General features: G+C 43.5%; 1 protein-coding gene across 2 annotated transcripts in view; it reads right to left on the bottom strand.

The window, feature by feature from the left end:
* Nucleotides 1-309: 309 nt before the first annotated feature.
* The window catches only part of CCNY (cyclin Y), a 313868-nt gene continuing 287348 nt past the window's right edge, over nucleotides 310-26829 (bottom strand). For both annotated transcript variants that reach the window (XM_035729163.1, XM_027592354.2), the window contains exons 8-10: nucleotides 15162-15328; nucleotides 7670-7832; nucleotides 310-3730 (exon numbers count right to left, since the gene is read on the bottom strand). In XM_035729163.1, the coding sequence (XP_035585056.1) occupies nucleotides 3614-3730; nucleotides 7670-7832; nucleotides 15162-15328 (447 nt within the window). In that variant the 3' untranslated portion in view covers nucleotides 310-3613. The remainder of the gene's footprint in view (nucleotides 3731-7669; nucleotides 7833-15161; nucleotides 15329-26829) is intronic.

Genomic DNA, 26829 nt, shown 5'->3' on the forward strand with positions numbered 1-26829 from the left:
CCATGTCTCTAGGATCCACCCAATACAGTCTTGAGATGTTGACTCCGATGAAGTCAAAGGGGATAAAGACATTCAAATAAAATAGGGTATCAATATAAAAGTGACATGCTCTGATAGGTCTCTGTCATGCAACATCGCAATAAGAGGTTTCTAAGAAGTGTTCAATACTTTTGTGAATTACTCTAAACTTACAGGACTAATAAGACTTTTCCCATTGCTCTGACAAAGAAGTGGTTCACACTCAGCATCCATAAAACCTGTTGAATTTTATCTCAATATAGCATTCCAAAAAATGCAGCAAGAAGGCACTATTTGTTCTATGTATTTATTTATTTAACACTTATTAAGTACCTACAATGAACCAGGAATTATATTTTATTGTTTAAAAAATTCAAAGCTGTAAAATATGGCCCCAGGTGAGAGGTTACCAAAAGCAGCCGGAAAGGATCAAAATTGCTCACTCCCAAAATTCTGCTTTGCAGTTCTGCTGAGGATCAAAATGCCCAGAACTGAGGGAAACCCCAAGATGGAGATGCCCCTGCCAAAGACCAAGAGAAGGAACTCGGGAGAGCCAGCCCAGGAGAGGAGCCAGATGATGGGTACAAGGCTCTGACACCGGCCTCACCTAGTGCATTAAGGCATAGGAGTACATCTCGGATCTTGGTAGGATCTCCCACTTTGCCCTCCAATTTGGTTTTAAATCCCTGACTTCTTTCCCTTTTCCCAGTGGGGGGGGGGGGGGGAGTAAAACAAATCAAAAAATTTCACTGGGATATATACTTATTCTCCCAATGACTTTGTTGTTTAAGTCTACTCTAAAATTAAAGTCAACAAAATGCGTGGTTTTCTTCATCCTCCATCAATGCTGAGAACTGTCCATTTAAAAACTACACTAAGACAATGTCATCCTAAATTGCAATCTGGCTTTAACTGTAGGGCATTGAATCACCTTGCAAACAAATTACAGTCACTATGATTTACCAATAGGTACTGTACTGGGTGTTGTTGGGGTTTCTTTTTGGCAAACTCAGAACAAACCAGAGAACAAAATTTAAGTCTTCACCGTCATGTAGAAAAATAAAATAAATAAACCTGAAGTATCTACGTTATGTGTCAAGTGATTCATACTGCAAAAGTAAAACTAAAATCTACACTTAACAGCAGAGTTTTAAAAATCCTTAGTGCAAGAAACATAACCAATTAATACAGATCAATACTTATTAATGAATATGGAAAATTTTCCTATACAGAGGTAGAGTCCAGTGCACAAGGCTAAAACAATATTCAATAGTCTAAACAAGACTGAGTCAGGTTTTACGGAATCCACTTTAAATTTTAAGTTATCAGACTGTATGTACATACATACAATAAATAGACTATACAATTTTTTAAAGTAGTTTAATAAACTCCACAAAATAATAGCAGATGCATTGAAATATTTACACAATTCAGTTTTCAAATCTCTCTCATTCAAATAAAAGGGATAAAAATAAGCTTTCTGCTTTAAAGGCAGCAGAACGTCTTTCCTGAAATGGATCGGTAAAATAAGATACTTTACATGAGAGGAACTAATTTATGCTTGAGAGGTATTCATATTCAGCTAAGAAAATATGTCCCTTTTTAAGCTATATAGATTAGGGAATATAAAATGATATTTTCTACATTTTTAGATCTCTATTTAAAGTTCTAAATCCAACTCTTACTTGAAGAGAGAAGCTGATTTTGGTACCCATAGAGTATATCAACACCATTACAATGGAAAGATAGTTAACTTTTCAGATTCTGCTTGTTGGCTTTTGGAAGTTTAGGCCAGAAAGAACTTGACAATATTTCTGGTCCAAACAGCTGTTTACACAGGATACAAATCTCACCGAAACCTGACTAGCACTTTTGGTCTGGGGATCTTGGGATTTCACCTTTCTGAGTCTCTTCCATTTCCAAAGTACCTTTCATCAGAAGCAGGCATCTTTGAGGATCAGGCGTATGACTTTCGGGTACCCAAGACTAATATTCCAAAGTTTCCACATTCACAGAGGAAGAAGGTGAAACACAGAGTATCTGCTGCCATTCGCCTCACACAGATTTGAAAAGGGAAAAAACTTAGAAGCCTATCATTGTGACCCAAGAAAATATGCAAACACCCAAAGCATTATATGCTTCATTGACTCAGATTCTTAGACTTAATATCAAACTTACTCTGATATTCTATCATTAACCCTTTTATTTTACTTGATATAAAAGATTCTCATCTAGCCCATAAGGAAATTAGGGATGGTCAGAAAATGAAAAAGTATGGTCATAATTAATGAAGCATAAACCTTCACAGTTTGAATTTTTGTGTAACTTCGCTAAGCACCCACAATGAAAATGCAAGTTTTTTATTCAATCGTCCTGTGAAAAATACCTCAGTAAATAGTAACATTTTGCCCTTCAATGATCTTCCCATGGGAATAACCCACCCCCCCTTTTTTTTAATTTTAGATTTTTAAAAAATTTTATACAAATAGACTAACTTTGATTTAAAGTAAACATATAAAAGTTGAGAAGAATATTGCTTGCAACAGTGGACATGGAAGTAGAGGAATGAACTGGGCAGGGGGTACAGAGAAATGGCTCCTACTCAGTAACTGCAGGCAGACACCTAGCACTCTGGAAAAAACTTCACCCAGGGGACACCCTCTGCTGCACACTCTTTCCTTCAGCCCACAAAATCTGACTGATTTGTAACTACGACTTCAGGTCAGAGAAAAAAATTAAAAAAACAACTGCAAATAAACTGGAAGGCACAAGCACCCATGTGATCTAGAATTTTCTTGGGGTGGGAAATAAGGAGGGAAAGGGATACTTTTGGTTCAGCACTACAGTCAAGTTAATTTTGCCACCGTTGAAGAAAAACTGTATAAAATAAAGGTGTACAGAAATATAACAAGCGCATCCCACTTGTGAGGAAGAAAGCTCAGAAGACAGCTCACAGGAATAGTGCAGAGAGAAACAACCAGTACTATTTATTTGGATGTCTGTGCCATGGTGGATACAAACTATATTCTCTGCTCTGTGGGACCAAAACCAAAAACAGAATAAAAACAAACAAAAATCCCCCAAATCCCAAAAAGCAGCTAGAAGGAATGCAAGAAGTCTTACAGAACATACTGATCCAGACGGAGGTGGATAAACGCGCACTCTTGTCTTTAATGCACATCCAACTTTGTTACCTACTTCTGTGTCTTTCCATCGTATTCATCTACTGACCAGACGGGGACTTAAGAAATGGTCAAGCCATTTAACCTTTTCCCTGCCTCTACACGACTTCCCTTTCCCTTTGTTTCCTTCTCCAGGATTAGAGTCTTTTTCCTCCATGAGGGAAGTGCTGTTAATGACGATGGGGAAGGGCATGAAACAGGATTTCCAGAATACTGATTTCGCTTCCCTCGAGGCCTTGCTGCGTGCGAGTGGGCCACACAGCTTGGAGGCGGTCATCAAGGCAGCCTGACAGAGCTATGAATTAAAAAAGAAAAGGAAAGGAAAACAAAAACAAAACCACCCCCAGTCTGTCTTTTCTCACACTAAAGGAGAAACTGAGGGATGGCATGGCCTCCAGTGGGGACCCCCATGGTTAGGAGATGATGGCGGGGGACCACCTCGGCAGAGTCAGATTGTCAGCACTCGCTGACCGCTTCCTCGTGGGTCGACGCAGGTCCTTGTACTTGTCCTCACAGAGGCGAGAGATGGCCTGAGGGGCAGAAGAGAGACAATTCGGGTCAGGGCCGGACTCGGGAGCAAGCACCACCGTCCTCTAGGCACCCTCTGCTCCCTCACTCATCAGACACCACCCCTGCTGGGTGCCAGCATCGTTCTAGGCACTGAGGACACACGGGGCCAATCCTGACAAGAGTTCCTGCCCCGGGCAGCTTCCATGCTGCGGCCCAAATCTGGGCCACTTGCAGTGGGGGCCACGAAGGAGGTACAGACGCAGGCCCTGTCTCCAAAGCGCTTACAGTCTAACTGAGAAAATCATCACAAAATGTGAAACAATTATAGGACAGTGCAGCCTGGGGCTCAGCTAGATGCTGGGTCAATGCTGGCGAACCACTCGGTGGAGAGAGGGGGTGTGACCTGGGCCTATGCCTATTTCAAGTCCTGCATCCTCGTCTGCAAACGGGGTAAAGAGCACCCCGCCTTGCGTGGCTGTCATAACGCATCAGGGCTTCGTGCCGGGCGGCGCTGGTAAGAGCGCTCAGTACAGTACTTGGAGGCAGTCAGTTATCTGAGACTGAGTCAGAGCAGATGACCCCATGTCTGAGTCAACTCTAGATGACTGATGAAGAAAGGAACTGGGAGGGGACACTGTCCTCGTTTTCTTGATGAAGACAGTGAGACTCTGGGGAGAACATCTCAGCCAAGAGCAAGGCTCAGCCCTCCCTGGGGCTCGGAGCCTGGTCATGGCTCTTTCAGGGTTGCTACTGGGTGCAGGTGGAGAGCACATGGATGACAAAGTGGGAGCCAGCTCACATCACCCTAGATGTCTTGTCCTGGTCACATTCACCTTGCCTTCTGTCAAAATGACCCAGGAGTGGGGCTGACTTCACTCACGATGATGCAAACATGAGGTCTTCTAATTTATATACCATTTAAGCAAAAGGCCAGGGATGAGGCAGGGGCTAGGAAAATAGCTGCCAGGAAGTCACCATCAAGGGACAAAGGCACAAGAGCAGTAGACCCTGATCACATCATCATGGCTCTCACTGAAGTGATGATAATCCTTCTAGCTGCTCTCCCTGCCGCCCCTTTAGCTAACTCTTGTGATCTCTTCCCCCATACTTCCCCTCATCTCACCCACACTGCTCTGCGGCCTCCCCCTCCGCCCCCATCACCTGAGCCTGAGCTGGCTCCCACTGTAGGTTTTGAAGCAGCTCTTCCCTCAGCCTGGAGGTTTCTGCAAGGCTAAGAGGGCCCACACTAGAGCCCTGGCGCCACCATGACCGACTCAGTGAGGCTACTGACAACGGCAACCCCTACCCTGCTGCTTCTTTTGTACTCACCTTCTAACATACTAGTTTATTTATTATGTTTACTGTTTACTGTCTGTGTCCTCCCAGCAGAACGTAAACTCCTGGTGTCTGGTAACCAGCGCCTGGTATCAGGGGACCCCGAGGGAATATGTGTCGAATGGATGTGTAAGTTCCAATCAAGATGTGCACATAACAGAGCATGCACGTATCAGGCTAGGGTCCAAGTACTGGGAACACAGAGTACTGGCAACCGATTCTCATTTATTTTCTAAAACCCACAAATGCACTTTAGAACGACAACTCCAGTGGTAGCAGGGAGGATGGATTAGAGGAGAGAGACAGGAGCTGAGGACGTCTTCCTCCAAACGACAGATGAACGAGGGCAGGAGATGGGCTAGACCACTGGGAGTTCCCGTGTGAAATACATTCCACACACTTAATATAGGTGACATACGTCAAGAGAAAATCTGATCCCTTACAGACATTAGATTTCATAATGCAAACCCTTAGCTTTCATCCCATCTCCCACATGCATACAGAGATACTAACTTATTTCAAAGAGAAATGACCAGGCTAATGAAAAGACCACTTTGCACTTGCCTTGGTTCCTGGTACATTCTAGCGTCCACACTCTACCTTGCAACCTGCCTATCAAATCAGCCCTTTGGTTGTACGTGCGAGCAGGTACAGAGCCTCAGGTAACAGCCACTTCTAATATGTCTCACCAAACCCCCTTGCTTTCCACAAGTGGGTTCAAGTTTGCTAACCAGACGGACTAGGAGGGATACTGGGGTCTGGAAAATAATGAAATCCCATTCCTTAAAAATTATTTCAAAGGGGGGTGCCACGTGCTTTTCCAGATAGTGCTTCTGTCCAGACCTGCAGAGGAGTGGGGGTCTGCATCTCAGGAAGCTCCGGTTCTTGGGAGGACAGAGAACAGTCTTGCTAGGACTACCGGCCTTCCTCGGCCCAGTGAGCCTACGCAGCACTTGGTGTGGCAGCCCCTGGGGCAGGTGCGCACTCCCTCTTCCCACTCAGATAACCTGCTGGAGGTCACAGCGGCACCAGCTACCCTGTCTCAGCCAGCCTATGTGTCCGCAACACGAGATACTCTCCCACAGAGAACCCCAGACCCGCTTTTCTGCAGGCTAAGCGACCACTTCCAGGAGCTCCATGCTCCTCCCTCAGCAGGAGAGGAGCACTGGGCAGGAGGGCTTCCGGAGCCTGCTGACCGTGAAATCGAATCCTATTTCACGCACGTGCCTGCCCGTCGTAAGGCACCTCCTTCAGAGAAATGGGAGACTTTAAATGAGCAGTTGCATCCCAATGGCGAGCACACAATTACAGCAAAGTGGCCGAGTTCGGAAAACCTCACTGGGTTTTTATTTTAAACACCGTGCTCCATATCCAGTCTGTTCCACAGTTTTACAGTTTTTTCTTGGGATTAGCATACTACGTACTTTTTACAATTTTATTTAAAATTTCGGCTTTCTTAAGCTTGCAAACCATAATAATCCCTTTCCCTCCACCTCTAGACTTTGTGTGGTTCACAGCTACTAATCCTGTTAGACCAGCACTCTAGCTATCCTGACCTTGTACTGAATCAGGATAACGTGTCACTCAGATTGGACAATGGGGCAGGCAGCACAGACCTCCTGGGGCTCACCAAGCTGGGGACGTGACTGTACCATCAACTGCTTTGATCAAAGGGTCCACAACAGTGCCTGAGGATGAAGGTACAGAGGGTCTCAGCACACCTTCTCTGTCTGCAGGAAGGGGTTTCACCCTTCCTCGTCACCCCACCACTTTTCATCCACTCAACAAGTCAGATGGGAAGAGCTAGGTGCAAATAGCTATATACACAGGTCATGAGCACAAAAGTTACACAGCTTAACAGTGAAGGCCCTAAATCCAGACCAAGACCCATGGGGCTGGCCCCAGCTCTAATTGGGCTGTGGGGAAAATATTTTGAATAAAAAATAAAAAGCAGAATATAACCTTTTGGGATTCCCAATCATTAGGGTCATCTGGTATCTTTTTCCTTATAAAAGTGCATGTCGAGAAATACCTTTTTGTGAGCGTATTTTTTTTTAATGTAGTGTTCCATGATTCATTGTTCATGCATAACACCCAGTGCTCCACGCAGAACGTGCCCTCTTTAATACCCATCACCAGGCTAACCCATCCCCCCACCCCCCTCCCCTCTAGAACCCTCAGTTTGTTTTTCAGAGTCCATCGTCTCTCATGGTTCGTCTCCCCCTCCGATTCCCCCCCCTTCATTCTTCCCCTTCTGCTATCTTCTTTTTTTTTTTCTTAACATATATTGCATTATTTGTTTCAGAGGTATAGGTCTGTGATTCAACAGTCTTGCACAATTCACAGCGTGTGAGCATATTTTTTAAAAAAAAGATCTTTGGTAAGATTTGAAGAATAGAATCAATGCACATTAAATAAAAGATATTCAGAAGGTTATTAAAACTATGGTTGGATGAACTACAATCAACTAAATAAACTGGCCAACTCTAAATCCAGGGTGACCTGTCTGTATTTCATAACAACACACAGTGGGAGAAATGAGCGTGGTGATCTCCCACTTCCGGGAGACCCGGATGAGGCATCTGCAATAGTGCATCAAAAACCAGTACGTGAAAGCATCTTACCTCAAGCTTGTGAGCCCTCTCCCTGCTCAGGGGCTCCAAGGGAAAGCTCAGGTTGTTTGCTTCTGCCAGAGAACGAAGATCAAAATAATACTTGGCATAAACACTGGAAGGAACATTGATGTTGAACTGGAGCAATTCAAGAAACTGTCGCTCTAGCTCATTCCTGCAAAGCAAAGACAAAAAGAGCACATGTTTAGCTGCCATACCAGGCTGCGTGGCCCACCAAGGCAAGCTGCTAGAGACCAGACTCCAGAAAACTGCAACCTCCAGGGAGAAAAGCTATCTAATTAATTGCGTGATCGGACACCAGAGTTGCAGTTTAACCACCAAATGGGTACTAAAAGCCAAATGATCAAGTGCCCAGAAGGATGAGGCCTGATTAGTTGGGACGATCACCAGGAAGTGCCTCAGGGTGGTGCGTTTCACTGAGACCCAACCACACACACAGCAAACTCTGGCTGCAAATCCCAGCACGAACCATCAACCCTGGGGCAGATGAAGCAGTCAAGAGCTGTCAAGTGGAGTCTGGCGAGGGGCCAACACAGGAGCCCAGGGGAAAAGCCTCTGTTACACCTAGAGGCCTGTCTTTCCTCAGTGGGCCTTCCCCTTCCCTACCTCCTAGGAGAAGAGCGGAGGGACTGCTGTGGGGGCTTTCTTAGGCAAAGCAGGGAGTAGGTGAATGAATTGCAGCCCTGGACTCACAAAAAGGGACCCCCGCCAACTCTGAAGAGTGAAAGCAGTAGTCCCCACACCTGAGCCTGCCATCTAATCACATGCAGGGCTCGTTAACACAGACTGCGGAGCCCACCCCAGTCCTGGTTCAGTGGGTCGGGCGGTGGGCCTGAGAATGTGTCTTTCTAACAAGCTCCCACAGGATGCTGATGCGGCTGGTCCCAGCCCAAACCTCTAGAACCACTCAGCTCCACAGACTGGTCAGTAAAGGAGCCAACACAGGTATTTAAGATCCATCTGGTCAACCCATTTATAGTTTGATGAAAATGAATGATGGGTAGCCAGAATAAATTTTAAAACTTCTATTTGGAGAACTTCCCCATGTCAATTATCTTTTAGATCAGGTTCATTTCTTGACAGTTAGTACCTGGAGGGAGAAAAGTCCTCAGCGATGGATCTGTTTGTTGAGCACTGGTGCTAGGTCGGGCACACAGTTTTGGCATCGTCTCCCCCTGAAAGCACCCTGTGCTCCCAAGCACGTTACACAGCCCTCTATTTCTGTCCTTTATCAGACTCCACTGCAGGTGTCACCTTGACTCAGTGTCCTTGCTTGTCTCCTCCTAGCCAGAAACCATGCCACCTGGCCCCTATCAAAGCACGTGACATACAATTAGTGCTCAATAATTACCCTTACTGGATGGAACAGGCCAAGCTCAGCTTGGGTGGAGGGATGGAGGAAGGCTTCCCATAGAAGTAAGAGATGAACTGAGCTTGGAAACACAGAGCTCTGGTGGAAAGGAACAAGGGTTGGGGCAGGGGATTTCTGGCAGGATACCTGGTCACCATCTCCTGTAAGTGAATCTGAAGGCTGACAAACCCTGCCCTAAGTGCTAGGCCTCACCCCAACTAGCCTGGATCCCCCCTCCATGGACTCCACTGAACACTGAGCCCCCCAGCTCTGGCCTCTGGATGCAGGTACCTGATGTTTTGCAGCCTCAAACTAACTCAGCACCATTCTGTCCCCATGGTGTACCCGAGTCCTGGTCTGTTCCTGGTGAGTCACCTCAGTAAGCCAGGTGGACTTACTCAGGACTCTGTCTCAATCTCCTGCTGTGACAACAAGGGACAGGAGCACCAAGGTGGTGGGGAAGGAAGGCTGCAATCTGAGCAAGAGTGGGTGGCTTCAGAGAGAGAAGGTACTGGACAAATGAGAGCTGCTACAGAAGGTTTGTGGTCCTCAGATGGGAAGACTGAGAAGTCACATTCAGGTCTTTTCATCAGAGAAACACCATAATTTGCTGTTTCTATACAGTCTAGTGAAAGAAGGTGAGCTCCAAATGTTCATACTGTGCTAAATTTTATTCTTTTTTTAAAGAGTCTAAATTACTTTGGCTTATTTGGGATAATTTTTACTTTAACTTTTATTTATGCCTCCTTTAAATGAGATTTAACAAGAGATCATCCTGTGAAATACTGGAACTCAGCTAAGATTTTAATAAAACAAGAGTGTAAAAGTACTGCTAAGGTCAGAAGTGCCAAAACAAAAGGGCTGGAAGGAGCTCTCCTGGGGGGACCGTGGGGGCCGCCTGGGGACAGACTGCCGTCTGGTGGCCGAAGGAGCCACTGCAGCTCTCACTCTCCTGATGCTAAGAAAACCTCGGGGGGTGGGGGTGGGGGGGGGGGTGGGGAGGGGAATAGAGCCAGTCTGTTAATCCTGGCCCCGGTGGTAGCTGGCTAGCAATGACTCTTGTTGAGGGGATACACTCTGACTAAAGCCAAGAGGAATCTGTTTTTGAACAAGGTGGCATTTTCCTCAAGGTTCCTTGGAAAAAAGGAACAGCCTTCAGGCCTTTCTTTTTTAATGAGGGAAATACGGACTTTAGAGCTGTTGTGCTTATTTCTAACTAAGGCAAGATTTAGCAGATAAAAGTAATTCCCAAAATCTGAAATTCCAAACTGCAGCAGGACATCTTACAGGGACATGTGACAGCTTGCTACGTGATAAATCATAAGAAATACTAAGAGTGACACAGAGAGAACAGGCTTGATGGATTTACTGCCCTCAACTGAATAATCATGAGAAAACAGTTCTGATTAAAATTTTATAAGAAGTAACTCAAGTCAGTAAACAAAACATATATTCAGAAATATGCATTATTATTAGATCAAAATCGTAGAGAAACCCAACTGAATTAGCACAATTCACAACTTGTGAAGGGGCCTCTAAAATGGAGTAAGGAGAGCTGTTTTTATCATCTAAACATTTATCATCTATCTGCTTTTCTAGAAAAACGGGTTCACTTTAAAAACCAGCCACTGACAGTCTAGCAATCCCACGTCTGGGTATATACACAAAAGCACTGAAAGCAGGGACTCAGGGAGAGATCTGCACACCCGTGCTCCCAGCAATGCTATTCTCAGGAGCCAAGAGCAGAAGCAGTGCAAGTGTCAGGTGTCTAGCAATGGATGAATGGATAAACAAAACAGAGTATGCACATGGACTGCAATACTTTCGACCTTAAAAAGGAAGGAAATTCCACTATGTGCTGCTATACAGATGAACCCTGAGGGCACTATGCTAAGTGAAATAAGCCAGTCACAAAAAGAGGAACACTGTGTGATTCTGCTTCTGTGAGGCATCCAGAGAAGTGAAATTCAGAGACAAAGCAGAATGATGGCTGCCAGGGGCCAGGAAAGGGGGATGTGGGGACGTATTATTTAATGGGCACACAGTTTCTGGTTGGTGATGGTTGCACAATAATGTGAATGTACTTAATGCCAAAGAACTGTACACTTAAAAATGGCTAAACTAGTCAATTTTATGCCATGTATATTTTACCACAATGAAAACCAAACACCAAAGACCGGGCACCCTACACCCATGGAGGGTCAGAGGTTTTTGCTGTCTCTATCTGCTATGCAGCACTAAAACCAGTCCCTTGGCTTCTCCTTATTTGAGATTCCTTTGTTTTACATATGAGAACAACTCTTCTAAGGTTATTGCAAAACAAAAACAAGTCAACCCCACAATGTAATTTCTTTTAACAGCATTTTTGCCCATCAAAGTTCATCCTTCCCTTTCCCATGCACGGCAACTGTCACTAGGTGCTCAAAGCTGACATGTGATGGTGTGAGAAAGAGATCTCACATACAGAATACATTCACCCCATCCCAACAACCCAGAAGTCTTAACCCATTCCAGCATCAACTCCAAGCCCGAAAATCTCATCTAAATCAGGTATGGGTGAGACCAGAGGTCTGATTCATCCTGAGGCAAAATTCCTCTGCAGGTATGAACACGTGAAACTTCCTACTGTGGAAGTTATCTGCTTCCAAAGTACGATGGTCACACAGGCATAGGCAGACATTCCCATTACAAAAGGGAGAAATCAAAAAGTAGAAAGGGGTCTTGGGCCTCAAGCAAGTCCGAAATCTAGCAGGGCAAATGCGTTCGATTTTAAGGCTTGAGAATAATCTTTGGCTGATGCTCTATCATCCAGCCCACTGAGAGGGGAGCCCTGCCTCTGGGCCCCCTTAGCCAAGAGCAGCAGCCCCAAATCCTAGCCGAGGAGGAGGCAGCCTCAGCCCCCAAGACCCATACCTGCTGTGCCCGTGGGGGCAAAGGCAGCCCTGCCAACTCCCAAACTGCCTTCACGGCCATTTCCCCTTTTGAAGGATAACACGTCACAGCAGGACAGCTCTTTTGTAGAATCCTGAAGTCCCACAGCCTTCCTTCACTTTGTCCTGTCTTGTCCCCTTCAGTTTAAACTGGCAACATTTCCGCTGGGATGACTGACTGGACCACTGAGCCACACTTGTAACCTCTTTGGCAAACACTGTCCAGCCACAACACCTTCATTGTTCTCTGCAGAGCATGCTTTCTAATTTTTTGCAATAAGGATAGGCAGAGGTTGGAAAATTTGAGTTCTTCCAAATCTTCAACATCTGGTCCCTTCTTGCTTAACAATTCCTTCTTTAATTTCTCTTTCCTCAGATTTTATTATAAGCAGCACGGAGAAACCAGGCAGGGTTTCTAAACACTCTGCTTAGAAATCTCCTCAGCTGAATATTCCAGTTCATTCTTGAACATTCTACCTTACACAAGCACTAGAACACAATTTGGCCAAGTTCTTTGCCACTGTGTAACAAGTGTTGCCCTTGGTCCAGTGTCCAACAGCATGTTCCTCATTTCTGACACCACACTCCAGAAGCACCTTTAACAGTCCTAATTCTAGCAACATTCTGTTTGTGGTACTACATGTCTATCTCTAAGATGAGAAAAGTTTCCTCTAAAGCTCTCTGCTTTCTGAGTCCTCATCAGAATCATCTTTCACAACCATGTTTCTACCAACTATCCCTTTAAGGTAATCTAGGGTTTTTCTAACATGTGCCTCAAAACTCTTGTAGCTTCTACCCATTACCCAGTTGCAGTGCCACTTCCGCAGCTTCAGGTAACTGTCACAGCAGCACCCCACTTGCCAGGATCAACATCTGTATCGGTCTACCAGGGCTGCCACAATACAATACCAGACTGGGGGCTTAAACAGCATTCATTTACTTTCTCACAATTCTGGAGGCTGGAAGTCCAAGATGGGGGCTGCCAGCAGCGTTGGGTTTCTTCAGAAGCCTCTCTCTTGGCCTGCAGATGGCTGCCTTCTCTCTGTGTCCTCACATGGCTGTCCCTCTGCTGTGTTGTGTGACTCAGTCCTACTGGATTCGGGCCCACCCTTATGACCTACTTTAAATTAATTACCTCTTTATGACCTTATCTCCAAATACAGAGACATTCTGAGGCACTGGGCCTTAGGCTCCAACACAGGAATTCTGAGAGAACACAATTCAGCCCGTAACGCTGGGTCTCTGTTGCAGCGGTTAGCAGGGCACTGGGCTTCATGCTGGTTTATGTATTCCCTTACAATACACAAAAGCTTTCTCCAAGTATGCCTAAAAACACAAGAGCATTAGGGAACGTATTTCTAGATCTGTAATTTTCATTTCTCACTGTTAAAACTGACTTGCCCAAGAACACATCAAGTATGTAGGTTCTCCTTTTGGACCCTCCTTTCCCACTCTTCTGCTCTGGGAGAGAGAGGCAGGCTGCTCACCCTCCCTTACTGGGGTTCACTGTCCCGAAGTGAAAAACTTGGATGGTGGGGCAAACATCTGATCACCAAGCATCTGCTCTTTTTATCTCCCTCTGAACTGCACTCCTCCCCTTTGAAGCCCTAGGCCCCGATCCCATTCCTTAGCTCAAGACGGCATATAAGCCTCACTTGCCTGAGGGCCTCTGAGTCTCATATCCTTATGGGGCTCCCATATGTACAAAATTAAATTTGTTTTTCTCCTGTTTGTCTTATGTCAATTTAATTATTAGACCAAAGAACCTAAAAGGGGAAAAAGGGAAAATTTTCGTCGCCTACATACATACATCAGCAACACAAACAAGGAAGGACAACCATGATGTCATTCCTACAGCACACAACTCAAGTGTCAAATGATATCAAGGAGTTGACAGAGTAACCCCCAATAAAGGAAACAAGTCAGTACCTCTTACCACCTTGCATCCTCCTCTGTGGTCCTGATGACAATTATTTTAGTAGTTGTTTTCACTTTGAAATATAATCAAGACTTTAATTTTTCTTACTATCAAAAACTTATTTACACTTGTCCTCCTTTTTATAATAAAGAATTATAGACCCAGGAAGGAGTTTTATAGGTCTACAGCAGAAATAGGCTCTGCAACAAAAGACCTAAGAAGACAAACAGGTGTGCTTCACAGGGTACCACAAAAATGGGGTGCCATCCAATCAGTAACCAGAGGCAAGAAGGGCCTTAGGCTGGTGAGGAACCCAGAACTAATGTGCCCACATGACACCCCCCAGCAGCAGCCTGCACAGGCACTGTGAAGATCCCACACCCCCAGGATGACTGGGTCTAGGAACATGGAGGTGGACAGAGACACAGCTGGGCACCTTCTCCAGCCTAAAGCTTCCTCAAGGAAGCTGAACAAACAATAACTGAAAAATTTTAGCAAGAATAGTGTCAGAAGTACCTAAAAACCATAAGGAACTGTAAATAGTTTATCCTGATTGTTTTCCAAAATAGCTCCTTTGTCCTGTAAGAGGCTCTAAACCTATTTTCTGTATTCCCAGACCCCAGAGATCGCAGACAACAGGCCTGCAGGTCTCCTGTTCACAATCCTCACCTAAATCTAAGGACTGAACCATCTGAGAAATCCCAAGACCGCCCTGAGAGCTATGGGGGTGGACACCCCTCGCCCCCCAAGCTCATGGCGCTTCCACTGAGCTGGGGCTCTGAGACCAGCTAGGGGAGCACATGCAGCCCTAATGAGACACATAAGAGCACCCAAGGACAGAATGCTGATTTTAACCAACTGAACTTGCAAATTCTCCCTGGAACTAAACAGAAACATAGTATTTTAGCTCTTCTGCTTTTTGAGGAGGCTCTTGCCCACAAGACTGGTGTGGGGCATTGTTATGAGTCTGCAGTGAGGTAAAGAGCCAGAACAAAAGCCATCACAGAGGTGACAGCATTATCTACACCTTTCTGATTAAGGTAAAAGAATGTCTGCCCATAATATAGTTTCAGTAACTAGTTTCACAAAATGAAAAAGTGTAACCAGTACCTCTTCATGATCCTCAATGAAGAGTAGTACAGGTGTAATATTCCCCAGCCATGTCCTTGTTGTGCCCACTCACAAGAGACCTTCAGTCAAATTCATTCCTTCATTACCATACAGACCATTCAGAGGGACGTAGTTCCTTCCCAAATGGTGCCCCACCCCAATACACACACTCACATGTCCTCCACCGTGATGTCTTTCAGGATCTGGCAGTAGTCCACATTCCACACAGCCTGGTCATCCCAAACCTTGGAGGCCAGCAGGATCGCCCCTAGAACAATCCGCTTCCAGTTGGCCGGACAGATGTCTATCTCTGCATATGTTAAAAGTCTTTCAAGGTATACCTGGGAAGACATGAAAATGCCAGAGTTAAAGGACTTGAGTTGTTTTGTCCTACATGCTAGCATACATATAAACTCTAAAACTGTTTGACTCCATTTCACCAGCCTTTAAACAGGGATTTATCCTCTGATCATACCTGTTTTTAAAAAGTCAAAGGGCTCAACTAGTCTGATGGGAAATGGACACCCTCCGTAACTGAAGAGTGTGGATGTAGTTGGATCGTAAAAGACTCTGAGGCAGGAACAAATTCCAAGTAGCACAGGTTAATTTCTCAATCTAACAACTATGATATCAATATGGATTCAACATAAAACAGTACAAATTTCAACAAACGGTGTCAAAGGAACAAACCTTTTCTATCTCGTAAAGTTTTTATTTTGAGGCAATTATAAATTTACATGCATCAATAAACCTATTTTTTTATTATTGTAGTAAAATATATATAACATTTACCATTTAACCATTTTTAAGTGCACAGTTCCGTAGCAGTTAGTACATTCACACTGCTGTAAAACCACCACCCATCTCTGTCCCCAGAGCTTTCTCATCATCCTGAACTAAACTCTGTTCCTTCTAACCAACTCTTCTGTTCCCCTTCCCCCCAGCCTTTGGCAACAACCACTCTACTTTGTCTCCGTGAGTTTGACTACTCTAGGAATCATTCAATGTTTGTCATTTTTATTCTCGCTTTTTTTTTCTTAGCATGTCCTCAAGGTTCATCCAAGTCTGTAGCATATGTTAAAACTTCTTCCCTTTTTAAGGCTGAATAATAATCCACTGCATACCACATTGTGTTTATCCATTTTTCCATCAACGGACATTTGAGTTGTTTCCTCCTTTTGGTTATTGTGAATAATGTTGCTGCTGTGAACGCTGGTGTACAAATACCTTTCTGAGTCTCCACTTTTGATTCTTTTGGGTATGGACCCAGAAGGAGAACTGCCGGATCATATGATAATTCTATATTTAATTTTTTAAGGAACCACCATACTATTTTTCCACTTAACATTCCCACCAGCAAAGCACAGGGGTTTCAATTTTTTTCATATCCTCGCCAACACCAGTTATTTTGTTTTCTGTCTTTTTTTTTTAAATAATAGTCATCCTAATGAATGTGAAGTAGGTATCTCACTGTGGTTTTGATTTGATTTTTAAATGAAATAATTTCAGCTGAAGTTGGAGAATGAAACCAAATAACGTAAGATTTATAAATTGGCATAATGTAGCTTGAAGACAGATTTCAGAAATACCCACGAAGTGCTTTGCTTACTTTGGGTCACAAGGTAAGAATTCCTTTTAAAGTTTTCCTTCTGTTTATCAGCATGTTTTACAGTTCTCTGAACCATGGAATTATTGTTTCTATAGTTTATCGAACACATTTACAAAGTGGAACTACTATATCAGAAAGAAACAAACCAAACAGATCATATATAAACTTTTAAGAACCTGCTTCCTAAAACAGATGAAATCTATATAGTGTTAAATTTTTCATAGTTTGTAATGCCCATAAAGTCTTAAATATCATGTAATTTTTAAAAAGGCATGTGGTGGTGGGGGCGGGGGCATGTCTGGTTGGCTCAGTCTGTTGTGTCCGATTCTTGGTTTTGGTTCAGGTTGTGATCTTAAGGTCGTGGGATCAAGCCCCAGTCAGGCTCCATGCTCAGCATGGAGTCTGCTTGTCCCTCTCCCTCCCCGTCTTCCCCTCTCCTCTCTTGCACTTGCTCACCCACTTGCTCTCTTTCTAAAATTAAAGAAAAAAAAGTCTTAAAAAGGCATGTGTGGGAAAAAATGTTAACACAAATACACAAATAAAGATAATTATCAGTTAAATATCAATACTCATAAATGAGATGGGTGGGAAAGTCCACACCTGTTACATCATTAGGGCTCTGGGGAGGAGACTGCACTTTGGGAAATTCTTGAGAAACAGGGCAACTAACTGGTTGACTGGGAGAAGTGTGTTAAAGGACATGAATCCGTCAATAGAAGCAGAGGATAATGCCAGAAGCAGACTAAGAATTATACAACACAGAGCCCAAACATGGGAACAGGTACACGAGAGGCGGTGTGAAGCCCTCGGACTTGAGCCATGGGTCCCTGTGTAACAGAGCAGTAACTATGTGCCAGGCACGGAGCCCGTCGCTGGAGACACAGGACAGCAGCACCGACGGCTCTGGCCACACTGTGGAACACGGGCCGGAAAGGAGCACAGCTGGTGGGCAGAGGAGACGACGCAGCAGTTGGGATAACCAAGATCAGAGTCTGAACTGGGGACATGACAGGAGAGACTGACAGTCCTATCAGAGCGACCTAGCGTGCAGGGACCCCAACAACCAAGAAGATGGGCTGCTGCAGGAGACCCTGAGGCTTCCAGCTCATGCAGCTGGACTGGCGACACCTGAGACAGGGAGCCCTGCTGGGGGAAAGACAGTTACAGGTGGACGCTGTATGTCTGAGACACCCCAGAGGATGCCACCCATGTGGGCGGTACACACACCCTCCTGAAGCTCGAAGAAAAGAGCCCTCAGATAGAAATTTGAGTGTCTGCGGCACATCCCAGGTCTTGGGATGACAGCTTAGGGAGAGAGAAAAGGAGGGGCTGGAGCCTTAAGAGCCCCTCCTGTTTTAACATGTGGAGAGAGAATAAAGGGGCAGCAAAGGAGAGGGAGGAATAATATCTGGTATGTTCTGCTCTTAAGATGTGTAATACTCTGGAGAAGAAGCTCCAAGGCAAAGGCAGGTGTTTCTCAGTACCTGAATTAGGCTTTCAATATTATACAGGGCATATAAGAAAGAAATTGAAGTGGTCTCTTTCACAGCAAAAAATAAAATTAAAGATGTAAAAACACTTCAGGCAGTGACTGTGTGGGTGGAGAGGGGCAAGGAAGCCACGGGGGTGAGGTACTTAGGAGGGAGAGAGTCTTATCAGTCTCTCCACCGAGTAAACCCTAAGCTCCCTGAGGACAAGGGCCACGTCTCATTCCCACTTGTGTGTCCAGCATCTAGCACAATGCTAGCAAAGGGTGTGACCTCAGACTGCTTCATTCACGGACACACCATCTACATAGGCGCTCTGGCTCTGGAATACGGCAACGGGAGGGTATATTTTCGTGTAAGGGATTTAGGTAAGAACATGGCCACAAAGAATGGCATCCAGGAGAGGGAACTGCACTGACAAAGGCAGAGTGGATTTAAAGGCGAAATGGAGCCCATGGTTTGTGGGCCAGGTGCAGTGGTAGATGAGGAAGTTCAGAGGACAGAGTCCACTCTGCTGTGCCAAGTGCAGACAGTCAAAGAGACCTTCCAATAAGCCCCAGGAAGTGACACAGCGTGGCATTTTCACTGCTTTATCACTGCTTTACGGCACCTTTGCGGGAGTTTCCAAACCGCTCTCAGCGAGCAGTACATAACAGCATTTGCTTGTGACACCTACTGGCGAGAAAAAGTAGGTCACTGACTAGAGCTCAACGATCTTTTCAATGGCATTTATTATATTAAATGAGCAAAAAGAGTGAGCTAATGTTTTAGATCATGACTCATTCGTGTGAAAATTGTCATTCTTCAGGTAAAAATCCAGGCCAGATCAAGCGGAATTTCAGCCAGACTCTGTCCTGGGGACCCCAGTCTGCATCTTTTACAAAGGCTGACAACTAACTCTTCTCATTCTCCATCAAGAAGAGCTACACCTGGGGCGCCTGGGTGGCTCAGTTGGTTAAGCAACTGCCTTCGGCTCAGTTCATGATCCTGGAGTCCCCAGATCGAGTCCCGCATCGGGCTCTCTGCTCGGCAGGGAGTCTGCTTCTCCCTCTGACCCTCCCCCCCCATGTGCTCTCTCTCGCTTTCTCTCTCATTCTCTGTCTCAAATAAATAAAATCTTTTTAAAAATAAATAAATAAAATCTTTTTTTAAAAATAAATAAATAAAATCTTTTTAAAAAAAAAAAAGAAGAGCACCGCATAAAGTATAAACTTGTCAATTCACTATGTTGTACACATGAAACAAATGTAACACTGTGTGTCAACTACACTCAAAAAAATGAAAAAAGAAAAAAATCACAAAATATATAATAAAACTGAACTAAGGGCAGAAAACGGAAGACTGGACCTAACTAAGCCTCCAGATTTTTAAAGCATGAGACAAAGAAGGTTGTGAAACAATGTTCACCCTTTACACAGACAAGGTATGCAAATCTCTCCAAGCTCCCCACTGAAATAGACTCTCACTGGCTCAGTGCAAATGGGTGGCTACTCAATTTTCTTCTTACTTTATACCATAGTTGGTAGACTTAAGTATGTTAATGATATTTACAATAACAATTAATACTAAAAAAGAACCCAAAAGTATCATTCCATGTCTGATATTCCACTAGGGCTAACTAAAGGAATTAGGTATTACAATACACCCATTACCAAGGGAAGGCAGCTGTTAGGCTGGGGGATGAGGCATTCATAATAACCTCCACTTAATAGCATGTAATTTAGCAGAATTTGTCAGTAAGGCCATATCCAAGGGTCAGCTGCAATTTCTTTAGTAAACTCCCAGTTGCATATTTTAATTCTCTGCCAAGTAAAATAATAACTGATTTTTCCTAAACTATATTCCTAGACCACTCATTGCTAATAGGACAAGCTTGCTCAATTAAATTTTCAGCTTTAAATTCATGAGGACTATCCTAAGGAGTCTCTAGAAAATACAGGTTAGTGAGCAATTATAGAGTTACAAAGAGCATTCAGCTGACTGCATGCAACAAAACTGTTCAAAGGCATGGAAGGAGGAATAAAATGTAAACTCATGGAATCAAGGATATATACCAAAATCTTGATGATAATGAAATTATTCCAAACCGATTTGAGAGAGCTTATCTAGGACTACCAGGGAAGATGGTGGTGTAGGAGGACCTGAAGCTCACCTCCTCCCATGGATACAACTAGGTAACACATACATACATCAGTGTAAATAACCCAGAAAACAACCTGAAGACTGGCAGAACAAACTCTCCACAGCTAAATGTAGAGAAGAGGACACAATGAAGAGGGTAGCAAGCGCAGAGATGTGGCTGGGAGCCAAATGGACTCACAGGGACTGTCCCCAGGAGGGAGGGACATGCGGGCCTGGAGAGGGGAGAGAGACAGACCCTCACAACAGGGAGCCTGCAGGGGAAACCTACACGGGGAAGACAAATCCTGGCAACACTGGTCTTTGGAAACCAGAGGGGCCAAATTTTGCAAGTTCTTACAACCTGTGGGGCTTAACAACTGGCACTTCAAAAATCAGTGGTCTCAGCTCTGGGAGAGCAGGCAGGGTGAAAGGAAACTGAGTCCCTGCCCTTGAACAGACAGTACAATAAACAGCCCCGCAGAAATACAGCTTAGAAACAGCAGTTTGAAAAACACGTGACGTATAGGGGAGGAAGATTTGCTAACTAACTGCAAGCGTGTCTGGAGGGGCAGAAACCCCTGGGAGACTTCTCCAGGAACAAAGGAGCTGGCAGGAGCGGTTTCCCTCCCCTGCCCCCTAGCCTAAACACAAGGACACGTGCTGGAACCAGCACAGTACAAACATTCTCCACCTAACTTGCTTAACAGCATGCCCCACACCCCCACATTCTCCTGTGGACATGCCCCCTCCAGCCAGGCCTCTGCTCTAGGTACCCTCCCACAGGAAGCCCAAGCAAACCTTGCTAACACTGTGTCCTGGACCCAGGTACTTCTGCAGATCTTAAGTCTGGATCTGCAGGCCTCAGTCCCCAAGGCTAAGGTCCCCTACCTTAGGCCAGCACAAACCTTGCTAACACTGCCCACCTACACCCACATTCTCCTATGGTCCTGTTTCCTCCAATATTTTTAGTCAGAGCCCATCCAATGTGGTGCTACAAGCCCTGGCAATCCCAACAGGGATTGCCAACAGCGCAACCCCAGAGTGACTCCTACCCCAGGGACGGGACGATAGATAACCTCACACACCAGTCCAACTGTGGCCCCAGCAGTGGACTAAGGGCAGACATCTAGTATGACTGCAGCACCTCTCTCACCCCCCACCCCCCCCACACACACAACCAACATTTCTCAGGGGACAAAATAGGGAAAGCATCTGCCACTGGGTGCTACTACAGCTCTGGCAAATGCCTTGTCTGACTCAACTCAAGCCCAAGACAGTCCCAGACTGGCCCACACAAGGACCAGACCTTCCCAAAACAGGCAAAGTGAGCCGCTGCAGGCGACTGGACTAAAAGCAAAAGGGGCTCAGCCACAACAGCAGGGCATACACAACACATCTGGCAGAACCCCCTGAAGCACCAGATTCTGGTAAACAGGGGACACTGCACTGCAGGGCACTACAGGACCTCTTCTTAACTAGGCCACGACTTTCAACAGCAGGAGACATAGGTGACTTTCCAAAAACAGAGAAACAGACACAGAGAGACAAAATGAGGAGATGGAGGAATATGCCCCAAATGAAAGAACTGGAAAAAAAATCACAAGAGACCTAAATAAAATAGAGATAATATGCATGATAGAGAATTCAAAGTAATGATACACTCACTGGACTTGAGAAAAGGGTGCAGGACTTCAGTGAGACCCTCAACAAAGAGACAGAAAACATAAAAAAAGAACCAATCAGAGATGAAAAACTCAATATCTGAAATTAAAAATACACTAGATGAATAGTAGACTAGAGGAAGCAGAACTGATCAGCATCTGCAGGACAGAGTAATGGAAAGTAATGGAGCTGAATAGGAGAGAAAAAATAATAACAAATGAAAATAGATATGGGGAATTCAGGGACAACATCAAGCGTAATAACATTCGCATTATAGAGATCCCACAAGGAGATGAGAGAGGGAAAAGACGGCAGAAGATTTATTTGAAACTGAAAACTTCCTGAATTTGGGGAAGGAAACAGAAACCCAAATCCAGGAGACATAGAGAGCCCCCAGCAAAATCAACCCAAAGAGATCCACATCAAGACACCCACTAATTAAAATGGCAGAAAGTAGTGATAAAGAGAGAATGTGAAAAGCAGCAAGAGAAAAGAAGATAGTTGCATACAAGGGAAACCCTATAATCTAGTTATCAGCGGATTTTTCAGCAGAAACTTTGCAGGCCAAAAGATGGTAGCATGATATACTTAAAGAGCTGAAAGGAAACAACCTGCAGCCAAGAATACTCTACCCAGCAAGACTATCATTCAGAACAGAAGGAGAGATAAAGGTGATTAACATAACATAATAAAATAAAAAAAAAATTTAAAAAAAAAAGGAGAGATAAAGAGTTTCCTAGACAGGGGTGCCTGGGTGGTTCAGTCGTTAGGCATCTGCCTTTCTTCGGCTCAGGTCATGATCCCAGGGTTCTGGGATCAAGCCCCATGTTGGGCTCCCTGCTCGGCAGGAAGCCTGCTTCTCCCTCTCCCACTCCCTCTGCTTGTGTTCTTGCTCTCGCTATCTCTCTGTCAAATAAATAAATAAAATCTTAAAAAAAAAAAAGTTTCCTAGACAGACAAAAGTTAAAGGAATTCATTTTTTTATTTTTTTATTTTATTTTATTTTATTTTTAAAGATTTTTATTTATTTATTTGACAGAGAGAGACACAACGAGAGAGGGAACACAAGCAGAGGGAATGGGAAAGGGAGAAGCAGGCTTCCCACAGAGCATGGAGCCTGATGCGGGGCTCGATCCCAGGACTCTGGGATCATGACCTGAGCCGAAGGCAGACGCTTAACGACTGAGCCACCCAGGCGCCCCAGTTAAAGGAATTCATGACCACTAAATAGCCCTACAAGAAATGTTCAAGGGGATTCACTGAGTGGAAAAGAAAGGCCATAAGCAAAAGTAAAATAAGTAGGAAGTACAAAAAGCAGTAAAATTAAGTATATCTATAAAAATCAGTCAAGGGATTCACAGAATAAAAGGAAGTAAAATATGACACCATATACCTAAAATGTAACAGGGAGAAGAGTAAAGAATGGGTTCATTTTGGGGTTAATGTAGAATATGAAACCTTCCATTGCCCCCAGCAGCCTCTGTGTTAGATTTTAGCAAGCTAGGTATTATGGATGATTTCATGCTCTAACATTAACCCCAACAATCACGTCGGGGTCACCACTTGCCAGGAATGGCCAGCAATCCCTATACCAATGGATGAAAGACTACTCCAAACCTTGCTATGAAGGAGAGTAGAAAGCATGGGGGTCAACGCTCAGAGACAAAGACCCTTTGCCCTTCTTTGCTCCCGCTTTTATTGGTCCTTCAGGATAATCACAAATCCTTATCACTTTCTCAAGCACGTGATGTGTGACAAGGGGTCTTACTGAAACTAGAAGGATCTGTTTGCGGGAAAGATAAGATATGCTAATCTGCGTGTTCTACGAGTTCTGCTAAACATAGCCTAAAGGGACAATAAATACATCTCTTAGATCACAGGGCAGCTGTTTGGGCTAAGAAAGCTTCAGGAAGGCAACTCCCCGCGGCATTCCTACAGCAGAGTGGTCAGGCAGGCCTCGGGCCTCGGCATTCCAAAGGCCTATGCCCTTCTCTGACACCTTCCATTGCCCCCAGCAGCCTCCGTGTTGCATTTCAGCAAGCCAGGTATTATGGATGACTTCATGCTCTACATTAACCCCAACAGGTTCAAGCTTAAGTGATGATCAATTTCATACAGACTGCTATATGCAGATGTTACATACAAATCTAATGGTAACCACAAATCAAAAACCAGTAATAGACATGTAAAACAATAAAAAGAAAGGAATCCAAGGATATCAGTAAAGAAAGCCACAAAAAGTGAGCAAAGAAAGCAAGAGAAGGAACAGGGAAGAACTACAAAAACAGCCATAAAACAAGTAAGAAAATGGCAATAAGTACCTAACTATCAATAATTACTTTGAATGTAAATGGCCTAAACACTCCAATCAAAAGATACAAGGTGAGAGAATGGATAAAAAAAGTAAGACCCATACATGCTGCCTATAAGAAACTCATCTCAGATCTAAAGACATATGAAAATTGAACGTAGAGGGATGGAAAAGTATTTATCACACAAATGGAAGTGAAAAGAAAGCTGGGGCAGCAGTACTCATATAGGACAAAATGGACTTTAAAACAAGGACTGTAACAACAGACAAGAAGGACACTATATAATTATAAAGGGAAAAATCCAACAAGAAAATATTAACTGTAAATATTTATGCACCTTACATGGGAGCATCCAAATATATAAAGCAATTAATAACAAACATAAAGGAAGTAATTAATAGTAATACAATAATAGTAGGGGACTTTAATACCCTGTTCACAGCAATTGGTAAATCATCCAACAAAAAATCAATAAGGAAATAGTGGCTTTGAATGGCACACTGGACGAGATGGATCTAACAGTTATATTTAGAACATTCCACCCTAAAACAGTAGAATACACATTCTTTATAAATGCACATGAAATATTCTCCTGAGTAAGTCATACATTAGGCCACAAAACAAGTCTCAACAAATTCAAAAAGAAGTCATACATGCATCTTTTCTTAGCACATGCTATGAAACTAGAAATCAACAATAAGAAAAAAATCTGGAAACAACACAAATACGTGGAGGTTAAATAACATTCTACTAAACAATGAATAGGTCAACCAAGAAATCAAAAAGGAAATCAAAAAATAAATGAATCTGAAAACACAATGGTCCAAAATATTTAGGATGCAGCAAAAGAGGAAAGAGGGAAGTTTATAGCAATACAGGCCTACCTCAAGAAGCAAGAAAACTCTCAAATAAACAACCTAACCTTTCACCTGAAGGAGCTAGAAAAACAAGCCCAAACAAAACCCTCCAAAAATATAAAGAACCAAATAATAAAGATTAGGGCAGAAATAAACAAAACAGATACTAAAAAACAACAGAACAGATCAATGAACTCAGGAACTGGTTCTTTGAAAAGATCAACAAAATTGAAATACCTTTAGCCAGCCTCACAAAAAAAAAAAAAAGAAAAAAGAGAGAGAGACAGAGAGAGAGGACTCAAACAAATTCAGAAATGAAAGAAGAGAAATAACCAACACCACAAAAAAATAAAGGATTATAAAAGAGATGAAATATAAGCCAACAAACTGGACAATGTAGAAGAAATGGATAAATTCCTAGAAACTTATAACCTCCCAAAACTGAATCAGGAGTAGAAAATTTGAACAGACTAATTACCAGCAATGAAATTGAATCAGTAATCAAAAAACCCAAGAAACAAAAGTCCAGGACCAGATGGCTTCACAGGTAAATTCTTTTTCTCAAACTATTCCAAAAAAAAGAGAAGAAGAAGGAAAGATTCTGAGGTCAACATTACCCTGATTACCAAAACCAGATGAAGACAACACAAAAAAAAACTACAGGCCAATATCTCTGATGAACATAGAGGAATACAGAATCCTCAACAAAATATTAGCAAACTAAATCCAATGATACATTAAAAAAATCATTCATCACGATCAAGTGCAATTTGGGATGCAAGGTAGTTCAATATTTGCAAATCAATGAGATACATCACATCAATAAAAGAAATAAAAATCATATTATCATTTCAATAGACAAAGAGAAGGCACTTGACAAAGTACAACATCCATTCATGATAAAAATCCTCAACAAAGTAGGTTGTTTTTTTTTTTAAAGATTTTATTTATTTGACAGAAAGAAAGCGCAAGTGCACAAGCAGGGTGAGCAGGAGAGGGAGAAGCAGGCTCCCCACTGAGCAGGGAGCCCAATGCAGGGCTTGATCCCAGGACCCTGGGATCATGACCTGAGCTGAAGACACACGCTTAACCGACTGAGGCACTCAGGCGCCCCAATAAAGTAGGTTTAGAGGAAACACACCTCAACACAATAAAGCCTTTATATGAAAAGCCCACAACTAATATCATCCTCAGCTTTTCCCCTAAGGTCAGGAATAAGACAAGGATGTACATTCTCACTTTTATTCTACATAGTACTGGAAGTCCTAGACACAGCAATCAGACAACAAAAAGAAATAAAAGGCATCCAAATCAGTAAGGAGTAAGTAAAACTTTCACTATTTGCAGATACATAGGAATAAATCTACCCAAAAAGGTGAAAGACCTGTACTCCGAAAACTATAAAACATTGATAAAAGAAATTGAAGACGACACCAAGAAATGGAAAGACATTCCATGCTCATGGGTTGGAAGAACAAATATTGTTAAAATGCCTATACTACCAAAAGTAATTTACACATTTAATGCAATCCCTATCAAAATACTAATAGCATTTTTCACATAACTAGAACAAATAATCTTAAAATTTGTACGGAACCACAAAAGACAAATAGCCAAAGTAATCTTGACACAGAAAAGCAAAGCTGGAAGCATCCCAATTCCAGACTTCAAGTTGTATTACAAAGCTGCAGTAATCAAAACAGTATGGTACTGGCAAAAAATAGATACATAGATCAACAGAACAGAACAGAAAACACAGAATAAACCCACAATTATATGGTCAATTAATCTTCA

The sequence above is a fragment of the Zalophus californianus genome, chromosome 9 (assembly GCF_009762305.2).
Source record: "Zalophus californianus isolate mZalCal1 chromosome 9, mZalCal1.pri.v2, whole genome shotgun sequence".
NCBI lineage: Eukaryota > Metazoa > Chordata > Mammalia > Carnivora > Otariidae > Zalophus > Zalophus californianus.